The sequence below is a fragment of the Kogia breviceps genome, chromosome 6 (assembly GCF_026419965.1).
Source record: "Kogia breviceps isolate mKogBre1 chromosome 6, mKogBre1 haplotype 1, whole genome shotgun sequence".
Lineage (NCBI taxonomy): Eukaryota > Metazoa > Chordata > Mammalia > Artiodactyla > Physeteridae > Kogia > Kogia breviceps.
Window position 1 is genome coordinate 125,606,071 of NC_081315.1, and position 21,350 is coordinate 125,627,420.

At 39.1% G+C, this 21,350-nt stretch overlaps 1 protein-coding gene across 3 annotated transcripts in view; it reads left to right on the top strand.

The window, feature by feature from the left end:
- SYNPO2 (synaptopodin 2) overlaps positions 1-21,350 on the top strand; it is a 171,381-nt gene that overhangs the window by 125,020 nt on the left and 25,011 nt on the right. For 2 of the 3 annotated variants that reach the window (XM_059066737.2, XM_067036575.1), the window contains exons 2-4: positions 6,481-6,632; positions 10,262-11,061; positions 13,494-15,682. In XM_059066737.2, the coding sequence (XP_058922720.2) occupies positions 6,481-6,632; positions 10,262-11,061; positions 13,494-15,682 (3,141 nt within the window). The remainder of the gene's footprint in view (positions 1-6,480; positions 6,633-10,261; positions 11,062-13,493; positions 15,683-21,350) is intronic. The other variant, XM_059066739.2, reaches the window with a different exon arrangement.

The following is a 21,350-nucleotide window of genomic DNA, read 5'->3' on the forward strand; positions in this document are numbered from 1 at the left end:
AACTTTTTGCCACAGTCTTCTCTGACTTTTTATTTACTCAGTTACAGTTATATTTCCTGTTTATTTTTCCCATAGTCTAGATATGTCCTCAAGTCTTTTTTTTCCATTTTACTGTTTGAATTTCTGCACTGAATTCCAAAGATGCTTTTTGCTTCCTACTATTAAGATTTTTCTTGGGTTATTATTATTTTCATTCCATTGTGTTCTGGTCCTTGTTTTCTTTTGCCATGTCATTCTGAAACTGTTATATTGCTATTTGCTATTGATTTCCAAAAATATTGTATCACTGTGAACGTGAATTCCCAACAACTTGTAAACTCAGTTTTGTTATTAGGAAACCCCCCTTCAAGGGCTGAGGTTGGAGTTCAGAATTTGGAAAGCAAGCCCATTAAAAGTAGGATTATTGGGCTTCCCTGGTGGCGCAGTGGTTGAGAATTCGCCTGCCGATGCAGGGGACACGGGTTCGTGCCCCGGTCTGGGAAGATCCCACATGCCACGGAGCGGCTGGGCCCGTGAGCCATGGCCGCTGAGCCTGCGCGTCTGGAGCCTGTGCTCCGCAACGGGAGAGGCCACAACAGTGAGGCCCGCGTACCACAAAAAAAAAAAAAAAAAAAAAAAAGTAGGATTATTTACTTATTTCTAAAATTTTAACCATCATCATTGCTCTTGCTGTACCTTCCAGTGACCATTCTGACCATTTCATTGGACAGCTGATAAACACAGACTTATCTAAGTCTTTGGTTTAAGAGCCAGCTGGGGTGAGGGAATGCTTATTAAATTTTGTCTTAGAAGTATGAGGGAAGTTTTGCCAAAGGCCTGAAGTGGAGAACTGAGGAAGGGCTGGGGCTTCAGAAAGAGCTACTAGATCATAGACTATTTTCCAGCTTCCATCAGAATGTTTTTACTTGTCTGAAATCATGTCTTTCATCCTGTCTTAGTTATCTCCAGGTCCCAAGACTTTATTTTATGGATTAAGAATAGCCCTGCATAGGATAGGTTAATTTATGCTATCTTCTCTTTATCTTTCATGTATTAATACATATAGTAGTGGAATTTAAAGAGTAGACTGTCTTGGTTCTACCACTTACTCTGACATCTTCCAAGAGGACTTGTCAGTGAATTGTATGTGAAAATGCAGCCCATGAGACAAGATTTAGTTTCACTAACAGGAATCTGACACACCTGATATGTCATATACACAATACAAAGTAGTTTAAGTACAAGGTTCTGTGAGAACTCAAACCTGGTACTTGCTTTTAGTCAGTTCTGGAAGATGTGGACATGAAGCAATAATAAGTTAATAGAAATGGAGCTTTTTTCATTTTACCAGGGAATTATTTGTCATAAAAGTAAATGAGCATAGCTGACATTCTTCTCAGATTTCGTTTATGAAATGAAATAATGTTGTTAAATTTCCTAAAGAAGCCTTAACTTTACATTTTCACTTGGTTGCAGTAAAATAAATCTTTCCTGACGTGGATCAAGGGGCTGGCTGTAAACAATAAAACACAGTATTTGGTAAATATCTGTGTTACCAATATCTCTCTTAGTTTTGTGCTCTGATTAAATTGAGAGACACTGAAAGGGAATATAGGATTTATGGATAGAAACTCACTCATCTGACTAGTGTATTAAGTGTGGAATGAGGTCTCTAAGGGAATGTTTTCAAAGAAAGGGAGTTATATTACATGCTCACATAGGTACGTTGTTTCAAATCACAGTTTGCAAAACACAATTTTATTCAATTTTGAATCTGTAACAATAGGGTCATAAAATTGACAATTAAAAATTAAAGATTGAAAAATCTTTAAAGAATATTACATATATATAACTCTTAAAATAATAAAAGAGGAAGAAGAAGAAGGAAGACAAAATAAACAAAACCTGTCCTTCCCAACATTGGTTTATGGACTGACCAGGCAAGTTTTTGCCACTTCTTCCTAGTTTCTCCCATTTCCTCCCTGACTTTACTCACTGTAGGTCAATGGTTATTGCACTCCTCTCTCTCTTCACTGTAGGGCTCATGGTAGATAATTTAGACTATCGACTAGGTAGGCAGTATGTGTTATGGTTAAAAACATAAACCCTGGAGTCAAGATCCCCGTGTTCAAGTTCTGGTCCTTGCTGTGTGATTTTAGGCAAAGTACCTAACTTTTCTGAGTCTCTGTTTTCCAATCCATAAAAATGAGAGTAATGACAGCACATCTGAACACATACAAGTAGAAGTACATTTATACTTCTCATTAATGTTTTATAGAGATAAATTGTTTAAGGATGTAAAGGGCTTAGTATAGTAAGTGCTCAATAAAAACAAGCCACTAATATTTAAATATTTGTATTATTACTTCTGCTGGGAAACAATAAATAGGCTTGTCTTCTCTTCCATATTTCAGTTATGAAATGTGTACCTACTGAGGAAAAGACAGATAAAACATTGTTTATCTTACATTATGATAAGATAATGCCAAGTATATGGATAAAAACTGAAGATAAATCCAGATATTTTCAAACATCTTATAGACAAAGTACTAACATTTTACAGTTTTTCTTTTTACTTGGCATGTTCTTTTTATCTGTATGTGTGTGTGTGTGTGTGTGTGTGTGTGTGTGTGTGTAGGAAGTCAATGCATTCTTATTCATTAGTCCCTTCTTGAGCACTTCTTTGAGCTGTATGTGCATCATGGAACTTAACACATATTATTTCTCATCCTTATTAACCATCTAGAGAGATCAAATTTATTAGTTCTATTTTACACTTTAGAAAACTAGAGCTTAAGGATGGAATGTAACTCATCTAAGTTCAGAGAGTTAGCAAGCATTGGAGCCACACAATTGAATCCTATGTCTTCTTTCATCAGAGTTGGTGTTCTTTTCCACTAGGACACATATTTGATGAATCTAGGACTAATGGCCTGAGGAGAAGACTGGTTGATAATTTCACTGATAGAGATTCAGCATTATAAATAGTAATGATTTTTATATGCAAACTTACTCTTTTTACTGACAGTGTATTTCATTTTAACAAGTACGAATGTTTTCAGGGAATAGAATTTTTACTCAGATACATAATAATGCACAATTATACAAATTATAAAAGAACATAATTATACACAATATAAGGTAAAGATCTTTTGTACCCTAATAAATGTTTATTCTTCATAATACACCTATGAACAGAACCATACTGGTGAAGTTGGTGATTGCAAGGGATATGTTTGGGCATAATTGACTCTGGCATACAAGCTTTGTTTAGTTTAGTCCTATTAAAAATGGAGAAAGAGTAGTCCTTTAGAAAAGTCTTTGCAGCAAGGAAAGTATCACCATATTTAACATGGTTCTTGAGGGAAAAAATATTTCTTGCTGTTCAGACAAATGTAAAAGGTCAGCTAAACACGATCACAGCAGTTGATTCCAAATGTTGACCTCAGAATGTATGCTTTGAAGGGATGCTAATGGCCCCTACCATAGTGCTTTTGCTTATTTGAATACCACTAAAAGCTCCACTTGACCAGCATAATGATGAACTGCACTTTTCCCATCAGGCAACACATGTTTGAATGATAGACAGCTCTATTAAGTTGTGGATTTGTTGATTTTCCAAGGACCAATTTTTCATCTTGCTCTGCAAACCCATGAAGCTGCTCAAAACTCACACAACTTATTGCTGATAAATGGAACCCCAGCTTCAAGATTGGGCCTGGTGGAGGCCAGGGTACAGGGTATAATGACGCATCTGTTTTATCAACATAAAACCCCTTTGATTCTCAAAAGGATGAATTTTCTGTTTGTACTCTAGTATATCTGACTCCACTGGATGAATGGTTTTATGCTTCAGAAATATGCTTTATTATCCACCTAATCTTATTTTATTTTTAAAAATTAAATAAATTTAAATGAAATGTGAATAACTCTATTCCTAACTTAAATGTTCATTGTTGAGCATTGTTTTATTCTTGACTTTTTTTTTTTTTTTTTTTTTTTTGCGGTACCCTGGCCTCTCACTGCTGTGGCCTCTCCCGCTGCGGAGCACAGGCTCCGGAAGCGCAGGCTCAGCGGCCATGGCTCACGGGCCCAGCCGCTCCGCGGCATGTGGGATCCTCCCGGACCGGGGCACGAACCCGTGTCCCCTGCATCGGCAGACGGACTCTCAACCACTGTGCCACCAGGGAAGCCCTATTCTTGACTTATTAACAACTCTCTCATGATTCTTTATTTTAATAATTTCATGCAAGACAACAAAACAAATATATTTGGCAGTCAATAAACAAATATTTTTCAAAACTGGGTGAAATTCTCTTTCTCATTGCTTTTGTTCTTTCCTTATAGCCTTGGAAATATTGAGTTCACTTAATTTTTGCAATTAATTAGTGTGTTCTTTCAAAACAAAAGGAATGAGGTTGATTTTTCAGAAAAAGGGGAAGGCCTGCTTATAATTTTTAGCAATAAAAGGATAGACCCTCCCAGAACAAAACTAACTGAATCACTTCAAATTTCAATAGCATCATTGCTTTGGCACTTGAAGATATGCTTCTGCTTCCAAGAGTATCATTTAAAATATAGATGCACTTGGAGATATAAACTTTAAACTTGTTTCAGTCAGCATATTAATTATCATTTAAGACCTTAGCAAGAATTTGTGGGCACCTGTTAGAGATAAATTGAAATACATTTAATGCCAAATCAGAAATGAGCCTGGCTATGAAAACATTCTTCAAGAAGCACTGCTTACCTGGTTTTGGACTCAGAATCTTTTTTTTTTTTTTTTTTAACATCTTTATTGGAGTATAATTGCTTTACAATGGTGTGTTAGTTTCTGCTTTACAACAAAGTGAATCAGTTATACATATACATATACATATGTTCCCATATCGCTTCCCTCTTGCATCTCCCTCCCTCCCACCCCTCTAGGTGGTCACAAACCACCTAGCTGTGGACTCAGAATCTTAATTTTAATAGTCAAACAGGGATCCCCTTGGTAGAAAATGTATATAAGATTATCTTAAAGTATTCTTAAATCTGAGATTGTATGATCATGATACATGGTTCATTGAGAACTATTAAATTCACGTTATAAAATGAAATCTAAACACATTAGTATCATTTAGGGTCCCAGCAGGAAATAGGTGGCCTGTTCAAAGGAGTAATTAAAGATAATGTAATGCAGGGACTATAAAGGCAGGCGCAAGTGAACCAACAAATGATAATGAAGCACCCAGAGATCAAGAGCAGGAAGCTATTGTTACCCTTAGGCCTGAAGATGCAAAGAGATGGTGTGTGTGTTATTGGAATATAACAAGAGTTAAGGCATTGTAGAGGGACAGACGGACAAGAGCTCTAACTGTCTAGATCAAGGAGCAAAGCCATTGCCAAATCGTGGCCCAGCGGGTCTTGCAGGGAGAACACCTCCCTGACCTCTCATTTCCCTTGCTCTTTGATCTCTTACTGGGGCTTTCTGTTGACCAAATCCAACCAGGAGTTGGCAGGCAAGGGAACTTGGTCACTGCAGTCTCTACAGGCCTATCCTCCCAGTGCCATAAAGAGGCACCAGGGAGGGCAGAGAATGGGCCTGGAAGGGCAGACGGAGAATAACCAGCACAGCATTTTTACCATAATCATAATTATACAGAATGTAAACCTCCAGGAATAACTGAATGTCATTCTTCACTAAGGACTGGTGGGAGTTCTCTGTTGCTATTCTACTCCTCTGAATTTCTCTTCTTCCAGGATCTGAAGGTTCTCTTCTAGGTTTTTAGTCATTTCTTGTCCCACTGAATCTGTGCTGGAATATGATACAATCCTTATAGCAGGGCTGTTTCTAATTTTTTGCAAAATAATCCCTTTTTTTCTTTCTTTTTTTGCTAAAGTTTGCTTATTATCAAGTCTTGAATAGTTGATTTCAATGAAGGATTTCTCCCTTTGAAGTAATTTCCTGCTGCCTAATTTCCCCATTTTACTGGGATGGCTTTCGTCAGTTCATTGAGCTGTACAGCTCTCTCCTTAACTTGATTGTCCTGCCCTACATGTCCTTCTTACATTTGGTGTTCCATTCGCTCTGGCAATGAGAAGGGCTTTTAAATTTTGTTTTAATGGGAGAAGCCACTTTCTGATTGGATCAAGCTTCACAGTGTGAAATCATTATTTTTAACGTACAATCAGTTTAAACATCTGTCTTCCTCCATTCTTCACTATTCTTTATTTCTGTTTTTCTAGTTCCTTCACCATAGATTTGATTTCCTTTTTGTCTGTTTACTTAGAATGCTATGACTTAAATGTTGACATTATGGTGTATAATAAATTGTGCGTAACAGGTGAAAAGTGTTTAAGATGGTCTTATAGGTTAACAGGTAAATTAAAAATCAGGGCTGCTTTTACAGTCTGCAGATCTATTTACCTCTCCCAAGTAGACATTTCTCAGAGATAGTGGCATGTTTTTTTATGTTATATAATTCTAACTGTTGCCTCCTTTTTCACTCCACTTAGATCCGAAGCCAGAGCAAAGCCTCCGGGTCTGGGCTCTGTGAGGGGGATGAAGTGGTTTCTATCAATGGCAGCCCTTGCGCAGACCTCACCCACCCAGAAGTCGTCAAGCTCATGGAGAGCATAACAGACTCTCTCCAAATGCTCGTCAAAAGGTAAGAAGATTCGTTGGAATGTATATTTTCTCCCGAGGCTACATGGAAAGCTTATAGCTCCTACTACCATATAAATTGTTATCTATGGGGAAATGAGGGAGCTCTGTAGGTCAGTATAGTTAAACAGAAAAATCAGTGTTTGAAAAATGGCAATTCTAATCAACTGAATTTTCTGGTTAATTGAGAATTAACTTGAAAATTTTGTTTCAAGAACTCTGTTGAAAATCGTAGTTAGGTATTTTAGACTACTTCCTTAGGAAGCTCAGTATATTGAACGTAATACTTCCAGGTCAAGATTTTTTGGTGGGTCAGGATCACTAAATTATAATTCCTAGATTCCTAGATTAATTTAAAATGTTTAAATATCACAATGTTAATACTGTATAATGTTTACTTGAATAGAAAGGATGCCTAGGAGAAGGAAAAGAACCAAGAAACCCTTAAAAGCAGCCCAATTTCTGTTTGCCAGAAAAACCAATATTTGGATATGGGCAAAAGCTGATGGTTAGTTTTTGGACTATCAGTGCAAATCACTTGTCAATTTGATCTCTCCAAATACCACCCTCCTCACCTAATTGCTTAAAAATGCAGAAGTAAACTTTGAACATAAAAACAAAAGAAAACAATGAGGGTAATCACAAAACACTACAGCATCAACATTTTTACCATGTGCAAACTGCAGTATAGTCCACATTAACTTTGCAAATGAGGCCCTGACTGTGGCATTATAATGAATCCACAAAGGAACACTCTGGCTTCCTAGAGAGCAGCCTTCAGAAAGACAGGAGAAGGACTTTTCGCACAGAATTTCAAAACCTTCTAGGTTTTGCCTTAACTCTGCAGAAAGACTACATACAGCATTACCCCTCTGATAATCATTCAGTGTGATTCCATTTCTATACAAACGTGATCTCACTTTGGCCAAAATTTTGTGAAAATAAAAGAAATCTAGCATTTGTCTCAGAATCTCCCATCTAAATATTTACCCTTCAAGCCCAGTGTTTAAACCCCTGGGATCCTACTTATTTATAAAGCTGCCATTTGCTTTTTTTTTTTTTTTTTTTTTTTTGCGGTATGCGGGCCTCTCACTGTTGTGGCCTCTCCCGTTGCGGAGCACAGGCTCCGGACGCACAGGCCCAGCGGCCATGGCTCACGGGCTTAGTTGCTCCGCGGCATGTGGCATCTTCCCGGACCGGGGCACGAACCCGTGTCTCCTGCATCGGCAGGCGGATTCTCAACCACTGCGCCACCAGGGAAGCCCGTGCCATTTGCTTTTAAAAGGGATCTAACAGGAATGTTGCCAAGTGTAGTCACAGGGTTGGCCATTATTATGCATAAATCTCTGAGGTATTTGAAGTGTTCAATCACATCCAAAATGGGAGAAAAACCCTTCCTAACTTATTCCCTTTTAGTGTCTTTGCTGACTTAATGAGGCCAGTCTCTTCAGAACACGCTTGCAGTCTGGGACATCCCCTTACTAGTTCTTGCTTTGATTATGATTGACTACCACTGGGAAAGTCCTTGATGGTTTAAAGTTGAGTCTTAGGTACCGATTTACTTTCAGAAATAAACAGACTCGTTCTCTGCTACTTTTAAGAACTGGAATCATGATTATTATGATTTTCTCTTCAGTATTTTTACTTTTACAAAATAAATAAATAATTGACGAGATTCAAAATGGAATCTCAAATTAAAATCGGCCCAAAGGTAATCATTATCATCATCATCATCACCACCACCACCACCACCACCACCACCACTACCAATCTGGGTAACTGAACGTTGTTTCCTGGAATTAAATATTTCTCTCACTCATGTAACTGTTGTCTATCCCTAAAGGAGAAGCGGTGTACTTTTCCTGGACTATTGCCCAGAGATAGCTGGGTCAGACTACCTTAAAAAAATCCTCCTTTAACATTGTCTCTACTATGGTAAATTTCATTTAAATGATTATATATATATATATATATATATATATATATATATATATATACCCATATAATTATGACACATAAATTGTGGAATTGAGTACCTATGTGCACTGAATGGAAACGAGCATTTTAAGGTATAAAGCTTTAAACTCTAGTTCTTTTATGATTCTTATTCATGTATATCTATCCATTTTACCTTGGCTACCAATAAATGTTAACATTTATCTGACCCATTTGCCTGTATTACAGTGTGTAAGGCTGGAACGAATTCAAACTCTTCTCTTCTCAGCTTCATCACTGACTGCTAACATAATTCAAAGTGATTTAATGTACTTTCATCTCAAGGCCTTCCTAAATTAAAACTCTCTGGCCTTTTGATACCCTCAAATTCAGTTGCATACAGTGTATTCATCATTTCCAATAAAAGGAAGATCTAATTTGCTTTCAACATGTTTTAAAAATACTATATTATAATGGTTTTTTTTTGGATTACCAGGAAGCTTTACAGATTACGTGCATAGAGAAAGCTGCATTTCATTTGACTGTTAGTTTGTGTTTTGTTTATTTTTGTTTTGCTAAATGCAGTTAAAAGCAAAGTTAGGAGTAATTATTTTGAATATTAGTCTTAAATTTTACTACAACATAAATTCTAAGGTAAATTCCCTTGAGTAGAATAGAAGCAGGGGCTCACTCCCTTCAATTGATGACCCTGCATTAGTTAGGGTACATTTTGTGGGAAGAAGAAAGGGGCCAAGATAGGCGCTGCTGCTTCTTTAAAAAACTTACAAATGTAAGAAATGAAGGCATCTCCTACAGCTGTTCTGTGAATGATGTTTCTCTTCTAAAAGCAGTTAGAGCTTAAATTAGGGTTTTAGCAAGAAGTTGTTTAACCCTTAACTGACACTGCTTCTTGCAAACCCAAATTTGCAAAACCATCTGGTAATGGTAAAGGTCAAAATCAAAGGACTGTGGTGAACAGCTGTGGGCTCCTTAGCTGAGAGATGAAGGAACAGTTTGACTTCAGAGATCCTATAAGGAAAACGCTCCAAGAGAGCAAGTTCAAGTAGAGAAGGGGAGACATCTCAGATTATAAATACTCCATGACTCAATGATTCATTGCAGCATGGAAAGGATTTCTCTTTACACAAGAGTGCTGGGCTGGGGTCCACTTATTACAAAACACATGCTCATTGGAGCTTAAAAAAACAGCTTCTATTTCATTCCTTTCAAGAAAGCACAGCCTCTAAAAGGATTACTTGAGTTATCTGTATATTGATATTGCTCTGAAACTGCTGAATATGTTTATGAGACTTTATAATGTCCAGACCTAAACTTAGTCAATAAGACATTAAAATGCTTTGTCATATTATAGCAAGCATGGTTATTATAGATGAAGGGCATCCATGTAGCTATAACTTGTGCTTTGAAAAAAATAAAAGCTGAATTTAGGATGGATTTCCGTTTCATAACCTTTTGTGAGCATTTTTACTTTGCTTTAAAAGACAAGTTTATTTGGAAGATCTTTAAATAATAATACAAACATGTTGCCAATTTCTGTTTTCAAATATGTTGCAGTTGACATTTAAGAGGAAATATTTTTACTGTATCCTGTATTAGACATCATAAAGTGTCAGGAAGTTCTTTGGCAGGTGTAACACACTCTGATTTAACTGTCTGGACTGATTTTTCTGTGTGCAGACCATCCAGTGGAATAAGTGAGACTTTGAACTCTGAAACTGAAAACAAAAACCACGAGCATCTCATCCATGAAGGGTACGTGGAAAGTACCACCCTACAGATTCGACCAGCCACAAAGAGCCAGTACAGAGAGTTCTACGTCGCCCAGGTCAAGAGTGGAACTCCCCTAGCTGAGGACCAAGCAAGTGGTGCTGGTTTTTCTGGGAGCATAAAAGAAGAAACAGGCCTGGCTCCTCACACGTCTGACTCTAAAAGTGGAAGCTTACCAGAGGAGGTTATCTTAAGGGAGAAGGCAGAAGCAGGGCGGCCAGGCACTGTGGTTGAGCTACAACTGTCCCTTTCACAAGAGAGACACAAGCGCACTAGTGCCCCCGTAGTGGCTCTCCTGGGAACTGAAAAATCTAAGCCACCTGACCAAGATCCTAATTTACAGCATGACGGGATCGTCCACATAAATTCTGTCCCCGCTAATGAGAAAGGGGAGCCTTCTCTGAGGTCCAGCAAGATAATCCAGATCTCCAGTGGCCAAGAGTTGAGAGTGATCCAGGGAAGTGAAGCAGGAGACACCGGGCTGCCCCGAGTGGAAGTGATCTTCGACTGCTCTGATAGGCAGGAGACGGGAGGGAGCAGGCTTCAGGCAGGAAAGGGGTGTGTGGATTCTCCAGTGGAAGGAGGGCAGTCAGAAGCACCTCCTTCTCTGGTATCCTTTGCAGTCTCATCAGAAGGCACAGAGCAGGGAGAAGATCCACGCTCAGAAAGAGATCACAGCAGACCTCACAAGCACAGAGCACGCCACGCACGTAAGTCTTGCCCGGGGGGCCACTGCTGGGCTGTCGGAAGGGGCTTGGGAGATAGGGTATTTTGCTCCTGCTTTGCCTGCGTGGATTTCTTTCTCTTTTTTTTTTGGTAAGATTTTCTCATTGGCTTTTTTTTTTTTAAATTTATTAATGCACAAAATAACAAACATGAAATTCTGGAAAATACTAATTTCTGAACTGGAAGTAATAAGTTTGAATTTTGTAGTAGATTTAAATGTTTTTAATGCATTTTCTTTTATTCCCAAAGACACAGGAACTGTTAAAGAAAGTAATACCGTTAATGTGCCTTTTTGATTTGTCTCAGAATATTGTGATATTTCATGTTAAAATAGCATCTGATGAGAGTATTTTGAGTTTAACTCAAAAACTGTTGAGTCTGCGGCTGAGAGGTGTCTTTAAAATACAGCCTCCACCACTGATATTAAAAGCAGATCCTCGTTTTGAAAAAAAATCATCGTGCAGCATGATGATGCTTGCAGAAGTGAGTTTGACGGACAAGGACATGTGGAATACTGAGCAGTTACATGATCCTCTCCGTTTTGTAAGTCTTCACCAGACTGCAAAGCGTTTCATCTGCCTTCTAGACACAAAAGTCAGTCCCCAGGGCCATGTGGAGGCATTTAAATGTCCCCCAGCACAAAATATATTTCAAAGTCAAGGCTTTTTACAGTGTTTTGTTTTAGCCAGGGGAGCAATTACAGATTGGAGAATGAAGATAAGAATGGCAGTTAGGTTTTATGATTTTTGTTATTTTCTTTCATGTGCTTTTTAAGAACAAATTTGGAATTTCATTTGAGGAGGTAAAAACTGACTGTCAAAAGCACTTGAATGTACGAATGATACACAACAGTAATGATCTTGGTTATTCAAAGTATATTAAGTCTCCTAACTATTGTTATTCCTTTTAAAGCATATTTTTAGCATAACCATTTATAGTTGAATTGGCAAGTGATGTTAACCATTCCTTATACTTTAAGCATCTGTATGCATCTTCACATTTATAGCATATTAAACAAGTGCATTAAGGCAGCACTCACACATATTTTACATTTTGGCAGTGAAGTTAGCAACAACTGTGCAACTGTGACTGTCAATTTAATAGTAAGTTTTATAACACTAGTCAAAAAAGGAATTACATTTAGGAATGACCACACTTTTTACTATATTCTCTAAATAAAATTTGATTACCAGTGAATATCTGTAATTTTGTTATAAAACTATTCTGATTCTATTTTTGATAAAGTAACCATTAAGTCTGATTTTTTTCCAGTGAAAAATAGAGCTGATTTCCAATCAAAAAAATATTCAAAAAGATTTTCTGAAATTTCCATTGAACTATTTTGAGGAATTCAAAAATTATTTGTGAACCATGCTCATTTATCATGGAACATATGATTGTAATTAGCTGGTACTATAAATTAATTTGCCACCAATTTATTTTCATAACAATAATAATAAAATTAAAAACTGAAATATAACTTTTTGTTATTTTAAAACTGTCTAGTTCTCATTTTACATGACTTAATTTCTGCATCAGTTTTTACCCACAGTTATAAGGGTCACTAGTAATATAATTTTAAAATTTCCCCAAGATTTACACTTATTCTTGCTGCAACTAAAGTAGTATTATATTTCCAAGATGGTAATACATTTACAAAAAAATTTATCTAGACAACTTTGTAGCTAAAATTTCTTAAATGTATTCACAATAATCTTGTATTCTGAATTACTATTAATTATTGATTCAGTACCTTCAATTATTATTCATTCAGTTTTTTGACTTTATATTAATTTAGTAGCTGTGAATGCAACGACTTTGGAAGAATGGCAAAGTAAAAAAAAAAAGAAACAGAAAACTTAAATATTTAAACTTATTACATTAAAACATTTAGGTAAACAATATTTTCTTGTTTCCCCCTCCCACTTTTTAAAAATGCTTGGAAATGTTTTATATCAACATTTTATTTTTTAAATATGGAAATGCAAAGTATGTCCTAACTTGTTTTCAGAAAATATTATGTCCTTAAATTCTTTCCTTTGTAATTTTAATTACATCCGATTAACTGACATTTATTTTCCAGTGTTTATTGTTAAAGTAAGGAGCCATACAGAAACAAATTATGAAACATATATTCTAACCAACATATATAAAAATGTATTTACAGGAAAAAATGAAATGGCATATTATATATATACAAATTATATCTGTATTATATTATCATGTATATCATTACAGGTGTATACATTTTAAAAGAAATAAGAAAGAGAAATGAGATGGATTGCTTCAAAATTCAGTACCCAACTGTAAACATGTTTTTTCTGTATTCATTTTCCCCCAGGAGAGTTGATTTCTGGGTTGCCATGGAGTCTTCCTTGAACTCACCAACTCAATATAATTTCTGTATTTTCCCTAGGGCTCAGGAGGAGTGAAAGCCTATCAGAAAAGCAGGTGAAAGAAGCAAAATCTAAATGCAAAAGCATTGCCCTCCTTCTGACAGATGCTCCCAACCCCAACTCCAAGGGGGTGTTGATGTTTAAGAAGCGTCGTCAGAGGGCCAGGAAATACACCCTAGTCAGTTACGGGACTGGTGAACTTGATCGAGAGGCAGACGAGGAGGAGGAAGAAGGCGACAAAGAGGATACATGTGAAGTAGCATTTCTGGGTGCAAGCGAATCCGAGGTGGAGGAAGAGTTGCTGTCTGACACTGACGACAATACACAAGTTGTGAACTTTGACTGGGATTCTGGACTAGTGGACATTGAAAAGAAACTGAACAGAGGGGACAAGATGGAGATGTTGCCAGACACCACAGGCAAGGGGGCCCTCATGTTTGCTAAGAGGAGGGAGAGAATGGATCAGATCACAGCCCAAAAAGAGGAGGAGAGGGTAAGTGGAATGCTAAGCCGAGAACCAGATGCTGCCCAGACGGATGGCCTGAGAACCATGACATCTTACCAAAGGAAGGAAGAAGAATCGGTGAGAGTGCAGAGCTCTGCGAGCAAAAGCTACATCGAGGTGAGCCATGGCCTTGGCCATGTGCCTCAACAGAATGGCTTCACTGGGGTGTCTGAGACAGCAGAGGCTCAGAGGATGATCCCTATGAATAGAACGGCCAAACCCTTCCCGGGGTCCGGGAACCAGCCAGCAACCCCCTTCTCTCCAACGCGAAACATGACCAGTCCCATCGCTGACTTTCCTGCGCCTCCACCTTATTCTGCAGTCACACCCCCACCTGAAACCTTCTCCAGAGCAGTGTCAAGTCCGACAGCTGGCCCAGCACAGCCCCCTCCGTGGCCTCAGCCTGGCCCATGGTCCCAGCCAGCCTTTTACGATTCATCTGAACGAATAGCTTCCCGGGATGAAAGGATCGCGGTGCCAGCAAAAAGAACAGGAATACTGCAGGAGGCCAAAAGGAGAAGCACGACAAAACCCATGTTCACTTTTAAAGAGCCCAAAGTAAGCCCAAATCCTGAACTCTTGTCACTTCTTCAAAATTCGGAAGGCAAAAAGGGCACCGGAGCAGGAGGAGATTCCGGACCAGAAGAAGACTACCTCAGTTTAGGAGCAGAGGCTTGTAATTTCATGCAAAGCCCCACTGCAAAACAAAAGACCCCACCCCCTGTCGCTCCAAAGCCTTCTGTCAAGTCCTCATCCTCCCAACCAGTAACTCCAGTTTCTCCAGTCTGGTCGCCAGGAGTGGCTCCAGCCCAACCTCCTGCCTTCCCCACATCCAACACATCACATGGCACCATTGTTTCCTCCATCAAAATAGCGCAGCCTTCTTACCCTCCTGCCCGGCCTGCTAGTGCTCTGAGCCTGGCTGGTCCCTTCAAAGGACCACAAGCATCGGTAACCAGTCTGAACTACACTCCCAAACCAGCAGCTCCCACACCAACGGTAAACACTGCTCATACTGGCGCAACGGGACCATCCAATGAGCTTCCAGGAACGAGTGGAAAAGGAGCCCAGCTCTTTGCTAAAAGGCAGTCAAGGATGAAAAAGTACGTGGTGGATTCAGACACCGTGCAGGCCCACGCTGCCCGTGCTCAGTCTCCCACTCCGTCTCTCCCGGCCGGTTGGAAGTACTCCTCCAACGTCCGAGCACCTCCTCCTGTGGCCTACAATCCTATCCACTCCCCCTCCTACCCACTGGCTGCCATCAAATCCCAGCCATCAGCCCCACAGGCCTCCAAAACAAGCAAGAAAAAGGGCAAGAAACCCCTTAATGCTTTGGATGTCATGAAGCACCAACCTTATCAGCTAAATGCATCCTTGTTTACTTTCCAACCTCCAGATGCAAAGGATGGCCTCCCTGCAAAGTCATCAGTCAAGGTCAGTTCACCGCCAGCCACGAAGCAAGCTATTCTTCCTCAGCCAGTGAATGCTGGCTCGCCCACTAATGTGCAGGCCTCGTCTGTGTACTCAGTGCCAACCTATAGCTCTCAGCCTTCCTTCTTTGCTGAGGCCGCCTCCTCACCAATAAGCGCCTCCCCAGTGCCCGTGGCCATTCCCGCCTCTCCAAAGCAAGAATCAGCCTCGACATCTTACTTTGTGGCACCAAGGCCGAAGTTCTCAGCAAAGAAAAGTGGTGTCACAGTTCAGGTGTGGAAACCATCTGTTGCGGAAGAGTAATCTTGTAGCTGAAGCTGAGTGTCCACTTTGCTTGAAACGAATTGTTTGCAGTGTTACTTGAGTCCCTGAGAATGCCTAGCAAGTCCTCAACTTAATTTAATTTCAGATGTCACCTCCCAATCTGGGTCCAAGGAGAATATTTTTAATGAGTCAAAGATCTAGCTCAGATTGACTTAAAACATATTTATCTTCTTTGCACACTTAAAAAGTCTGGGAGTACCCCTAAATAGACATGGGCCATTATATTAAGTAAGCAGATACTTAGGGTTTATGCTTTAGCCACAAAAAAAAAAAAAAACAGTGATCAGTGTTATCAACATTAGGACACGGTCTTTATGTAACATAACAGCTGTGTTCCTACAGTGAAAAGGTTCAAATGTAGTGAAAACATAACATGTATTGACTGACATTTCAAGCAGTGCTTTACCTCTATCACTAGTATTAAAGGATAAGAAATTTATCGAGGACAGTGATCAGCTCTGGTCTGTCAACCTCAGCCACCTGTTTGATGTTGCAGAGAAGGTACCTTGGGGACTGTTGGAATGTACATAGTTTAGTAAGGTAGGTAAGAAAGAGGGGATTAATAATTACAGAGTACTTATTATGTACTAGGCTCCTTGCCAGATGTTTTACATATATTAGCTCATTTCAGAAGACTTCTTTAAAGTAAACTGGATGGGCAAGAAGGATAATTATCCTTAGACATTGATTCCCATCCTCTCTCCCCAGTTACCTAAGAAATTGAGTACATCTCCAATTGCCCATGAAGGCATAAGTTTGTTTTCCTCGCTGAGGCAAGTGGTAGAGTACAGTAAAATGGAGTAACATATAAAAAGGTGAGCAGGCTGCAGATAAAGGTACATATGGCTATTGTTTTCCTTTGGGAAATCACATGATTGGGGCATGAAGGGTTACTGATTCCAGGGTCTGATGGTGAAGCACGAGTAATCCCATGTGTGTGGAGGCCGCAGGGTGAGAACTCACGATTATTAGCATCATTTCTGAGTGACGTCACAGATTATTTTTTCTTGTGTTTGTTTTGCTTTCTGATGACTGCTTCTCCCACTGTTCCTTGCAATTCTATTCTTGCACCTTCACTTTATAATTTATATTTGATGGACCAGGAGGATTCAGACAAGGTTACCTTTAAATTTGGATTGGTCATACACCATGCCATCATCCAGCTGGCTATGAAGTTAATAATGTTACTGACAGTAAACCTGAAGACCTTTCTCATATCTATTTTAAGTCCAAGTCTGACCAACCATGGAAAATATTCAACATGAATTAATGTAGAGAACCACAAAGCAATTTTGACAGCTCCAAGGAAAACCATCTACTCGATACAAGAGATATGTCTAGAGACCTCTCATAAAAGCTTGCCTGGTGTGAGGGTACATGGTACCATTTTAATCCTCTGAAGATATCTGTATTCCTGTTCTTTTTCTGCTGTCACTGTCAATCTGCTATATTTTCACTACCCTATTAAAATATCACTTTCTTCTTTAATCTGTTCAATGTATTAAAAAAATACTTCCCTGTATGAGCTGTTCTGACCTAAGTCATTTCTCTGATATTTCTCTTATATTGCTTCCCAAACATCTGAATTTCTTTTCTGTGAACATTTCCATTTCTCTGTACATTGTAAAACTGCAAACCGTAGGTATTTGTATGATATAACACAGAGGAGAATTAAGTCAGCTACAGAACAATGAGGCTTATTCTTCTACTTTTTCTCTGGAAAATCTTCCATTGCTTTTGGTGGCAATTTACGTAGAGGTTAGAACCACAGGATGTAGCTTGGTCTCTTATTTGCCTTTTTGGGAAATCAATTAGGAAGATTCATACAGGATAAAGGAAAAAGCAGTCTATCCATTATATAAGGCTATTGTTTGTATAACTTGTTCTTTGCAAAGGAAGTCTGTTGAATGCTGTGCACTTTGCATTCTTTTCTAATAGAACAACCAAAAAAGGCATCTTAAGGTGAAGCAGGAAAGGAGATCATTTTTGTAACTTTGCATTCTTAACATAGCATTTGAAGAACGGCATGAATGAGAGGGAAGAAAATGGAACACAAAGTAGTCAATTTGAGATCACTGGTTCAAAAGTAGCCTAGAATGGTAATGACCCACAAGTATTTACAGTTGTCCAGTGGTTTGTGGTATGTAGGAATGAGAAGTGTTTGGGGTCCATTTCCTGTTGGACAGGTGGCCATCTTATCAGAGCCACTGTTTGGAGTTGATGACTAAAGACACAACTAACATGACTGAGATGTCATGGGGTCCCCCAAAGCTTCTAAGAAGCATGTCAGTCATGCAATCCAAGCATCCACAGCTTCGACTGGGAGCTGGTGGCATAGATCTCATCTGGAACCATACAGTCCCAAATTATGGGAAAGGCATGGGAATCCTCCAAAATTGTATCCACAGCAGAGTCTAACCTCACGCTGAGAGATGGGGGCTGGGAGGGAGAAGGACTGAGCCAGCTCCCTGGAGAAGGAGGGATTTATTTGCCTCTTCTCCCCAGCCGGGGAGCCCCATGGGAACTTGGAAGCAGAATAAGATGGGTGTACCACCTTTCAGGTTGGAGTTCTGGAAATGATGTCAGTGCAGCAGGTGGGAGACTTAGGACTCATGACCTCAGCTTCCCTCCCACTGGGCACCCTTTGAATTCGGAGTTTTGGCTTTGCTGTGGTGGCAGATATTCGGATTGGTTGCTTGGCTAGTTTGAGGGTATGGGGTGGCAGTTTTTGTTTAGTTTAGGACCTTGCCTTTATCTTTGTCCTTTGTTAGCTTAATTTCTAGGTAGAGCACCCCACCCATGAAGTCAGGTTGTCATTGTCAACACAATAGCAGCGATCATTTACTGAGAGCTTGTGTTATGATAGGTGCCTTGTATACATTCTCCTAAGGAATCCACTGCATGGTTAACAGGCATTGGAATATAAAATAAAATGTAATCACAGTCACTCACTTACTGCAGGACCTTATGCAAATTTCTTTCCACCAGTGTCCCCTTAGTGATGTCTCAAACCTCTCTTCCTGGAATGTTGTGCCATAGTGAATGTGAACAACGCTAGATATACTAGGAAGAAAGGTGCTATGTAAATGTAAGTACACATATTCCTCCCAGTCTTATAGGAGGGCAGATTGAATCACAGAATTTGTAAGATTGAGAATCTGAGCACTGCCACTTTGATCTTAGAACAGTTAAAGTCTTATTTCTAATATTTCAATAATAAACACATTCTGCTTTGAGAGAGGAAAATCACACTGTTTCTGCATTTTGACTATTCATTGAGAGTATAAAGCATACATTTTTAGGAATATGTTTTATAAGACACATTGGGGCTGTCATTCTGGAACATGTAAAATTTTGTACTTCAAAATATATCTAGCACGATTGTTAATGGTAACATGTACCTCATTTAATCTTCACAAGAAGCAACTCATCTTAACTACAGGAAAATTGACTGAGTTACAGTAGTTCTTGAGAGTAAGCCAGGATTCTTTAACGCTTCTAGATAGTGCTGACCCCTTTCAAAAAGTGGGTTTCATAGGGCAATTGTGTATTATCACACACTTGAATTCTAGCCTGGCCACAAGAGTCGCATCTGAGATGTCAAGAACAAATGATCTGCATTTAAAGGGAGTGGACTAAGTTACGTGGGACCATTGTTTTGTTTACAGTTACTAGCTTAAAAAACTGTGAGGGCTGTTTGCTGCTGACAGGCGTATCAAACACTCTGAATGCAGCACTTTCACAGACGTTTCTTGGGAGCACAAGAAGACACACGGCTGTTAGTGTCTGAGTTTGGATTTAATCTTTCAAACAAAAGTCCCTTGCTGTGTATCATTTCATCCAGTTACAAATTCGAGAACCTGCGAGCACCCAAATTCAAAGAGTGAATTCCTGAAATCCACTGCTATTTTCTGAGTCATCGCTGGCCTGGCAGGAAGGGTATTTGAAGTCATGGTCATCAAAAAGAAGTGATTGTTTTCTGAAAAGCTAAATGCTTAAAATGCTTCCAGAGGGAAGCAGTGGGCTGTGTTCTCATTCCCTCCTAAAATCACAGTTGTTGAGTTTGTTTTAAAAATTGTTAAAAGTTCATGAGAAAAATATGTAAATTCTAAGAGCCAACATTATATTCCCAGAAGCACTGACCCTTGCTGGTCTCATGTCCCCTTATCACTGGACTCTGGGGGACACAAAGACTCGTGTAACACTTCAGTGCCGCTGAGTTTGTCAACAAGTATTCTGGGAAAAAGCAGAAATAAATTCTTCTCTAGACTTCCCACCAGGATTAGCCAAAGGCCATAAAGCAAGCTAGTAAATTCCCACAGGACCCAAACACTAGGCAAAATTGCTAAAAGAGGCCAGTCTGAGTTTTTAAAAAAAAGCAAAAAAATTACAGGCCATCCTGTGGCGCATCAGACCAATAAAAACCAGAAGCCCCCAAATCAGACTATTCTTTCCTTGATGTCATCAGGTACAGCCAGTTTCTTAAATTAAAAAAAAAAATTAATGTTTCTATGGTATGTATATTTGTACACTAAATTACCATTATTACCATTTGGCACTTGGAAATCACAGACCTTACTACTCAGAAGCAATTGAGTGAAGAGAAATTTAATTTAAAAATATCAAATTCGGGCTTCCCTGGTGGCGCAGTGGTTGAGAGTCCGCCTGCCGATGCAGGGGACGTGGGTTCGTGCCCCGGTCCGGGAAGATCCCACGTGCCCCGGGGCGGCTGGGCCCGTGAGCCATGGCCGCTGAGCCTGTGCGTCCGGAGCCTGTGCTCCGCAACGGGAGAGGCCACGTCAGTGAGAGGTTCGCGTATCGCAAAAAAAAAAAAAAAAAAAAACAAATCCTGTCAGAATCCTGATTTTATCAGAGCTATGCCAGCTAATAAAGTATTTCTCAAGTACAAAAAAAAAGTTAGACTTCTACAGGGTCCTATAGTTTAAATAATTGTTTGTTATTGATAGACAGAATTTCTTAAATTTTCATTTTTTGGTTGTAAATGTAAAGTTCCTCACGTGTACCTCTGTTTATACCTCATTCTTGACACGTTTCTCTAAATTATGTGTGTGTTATGATTGGTAAGATATATATTCAGGGTCCTAATAAAAGTAATCACAAGGACCTACTTTCCAGCCTACCCTTCTTCCTCTACCTGATAATAATATTTAAAATAATAACATTCCAATATACCATGGAGGAATCCTGATTTCACAGCCCCCACTTCTTGAGCTCCTTGATAATTATTAATGGTTGTTCATGGAAAACAAACAAAGAAATATACACTTGCAATTAGCTCTAAGTTGAAAAGAAATGCACATTTTAGGTATAAACAGAGAAAATTTTTCTTCTTGCAAGTAAATATCAAAAAGCAAGTGTTTTTTTTTTTTGTTCTACAGGAGACATTTTAGAAGTTAGGGAGACTCTTTGGTATCTTTATTTAGTGGAATGATCTGTTTTCAAGACCATCCAAAGGCCCTGAGTCAAGATTACTGTCTCAGTTAGGAGACATGGGTGGGGATGGAAGCTGTGGCAGCCGTTTAAACAAGCTCATGAGGTCTAAGGAAAAGACAGAAGGTGGGGGCGGGGGGTTGGTGTATTAAGTTTCTACTAAAAG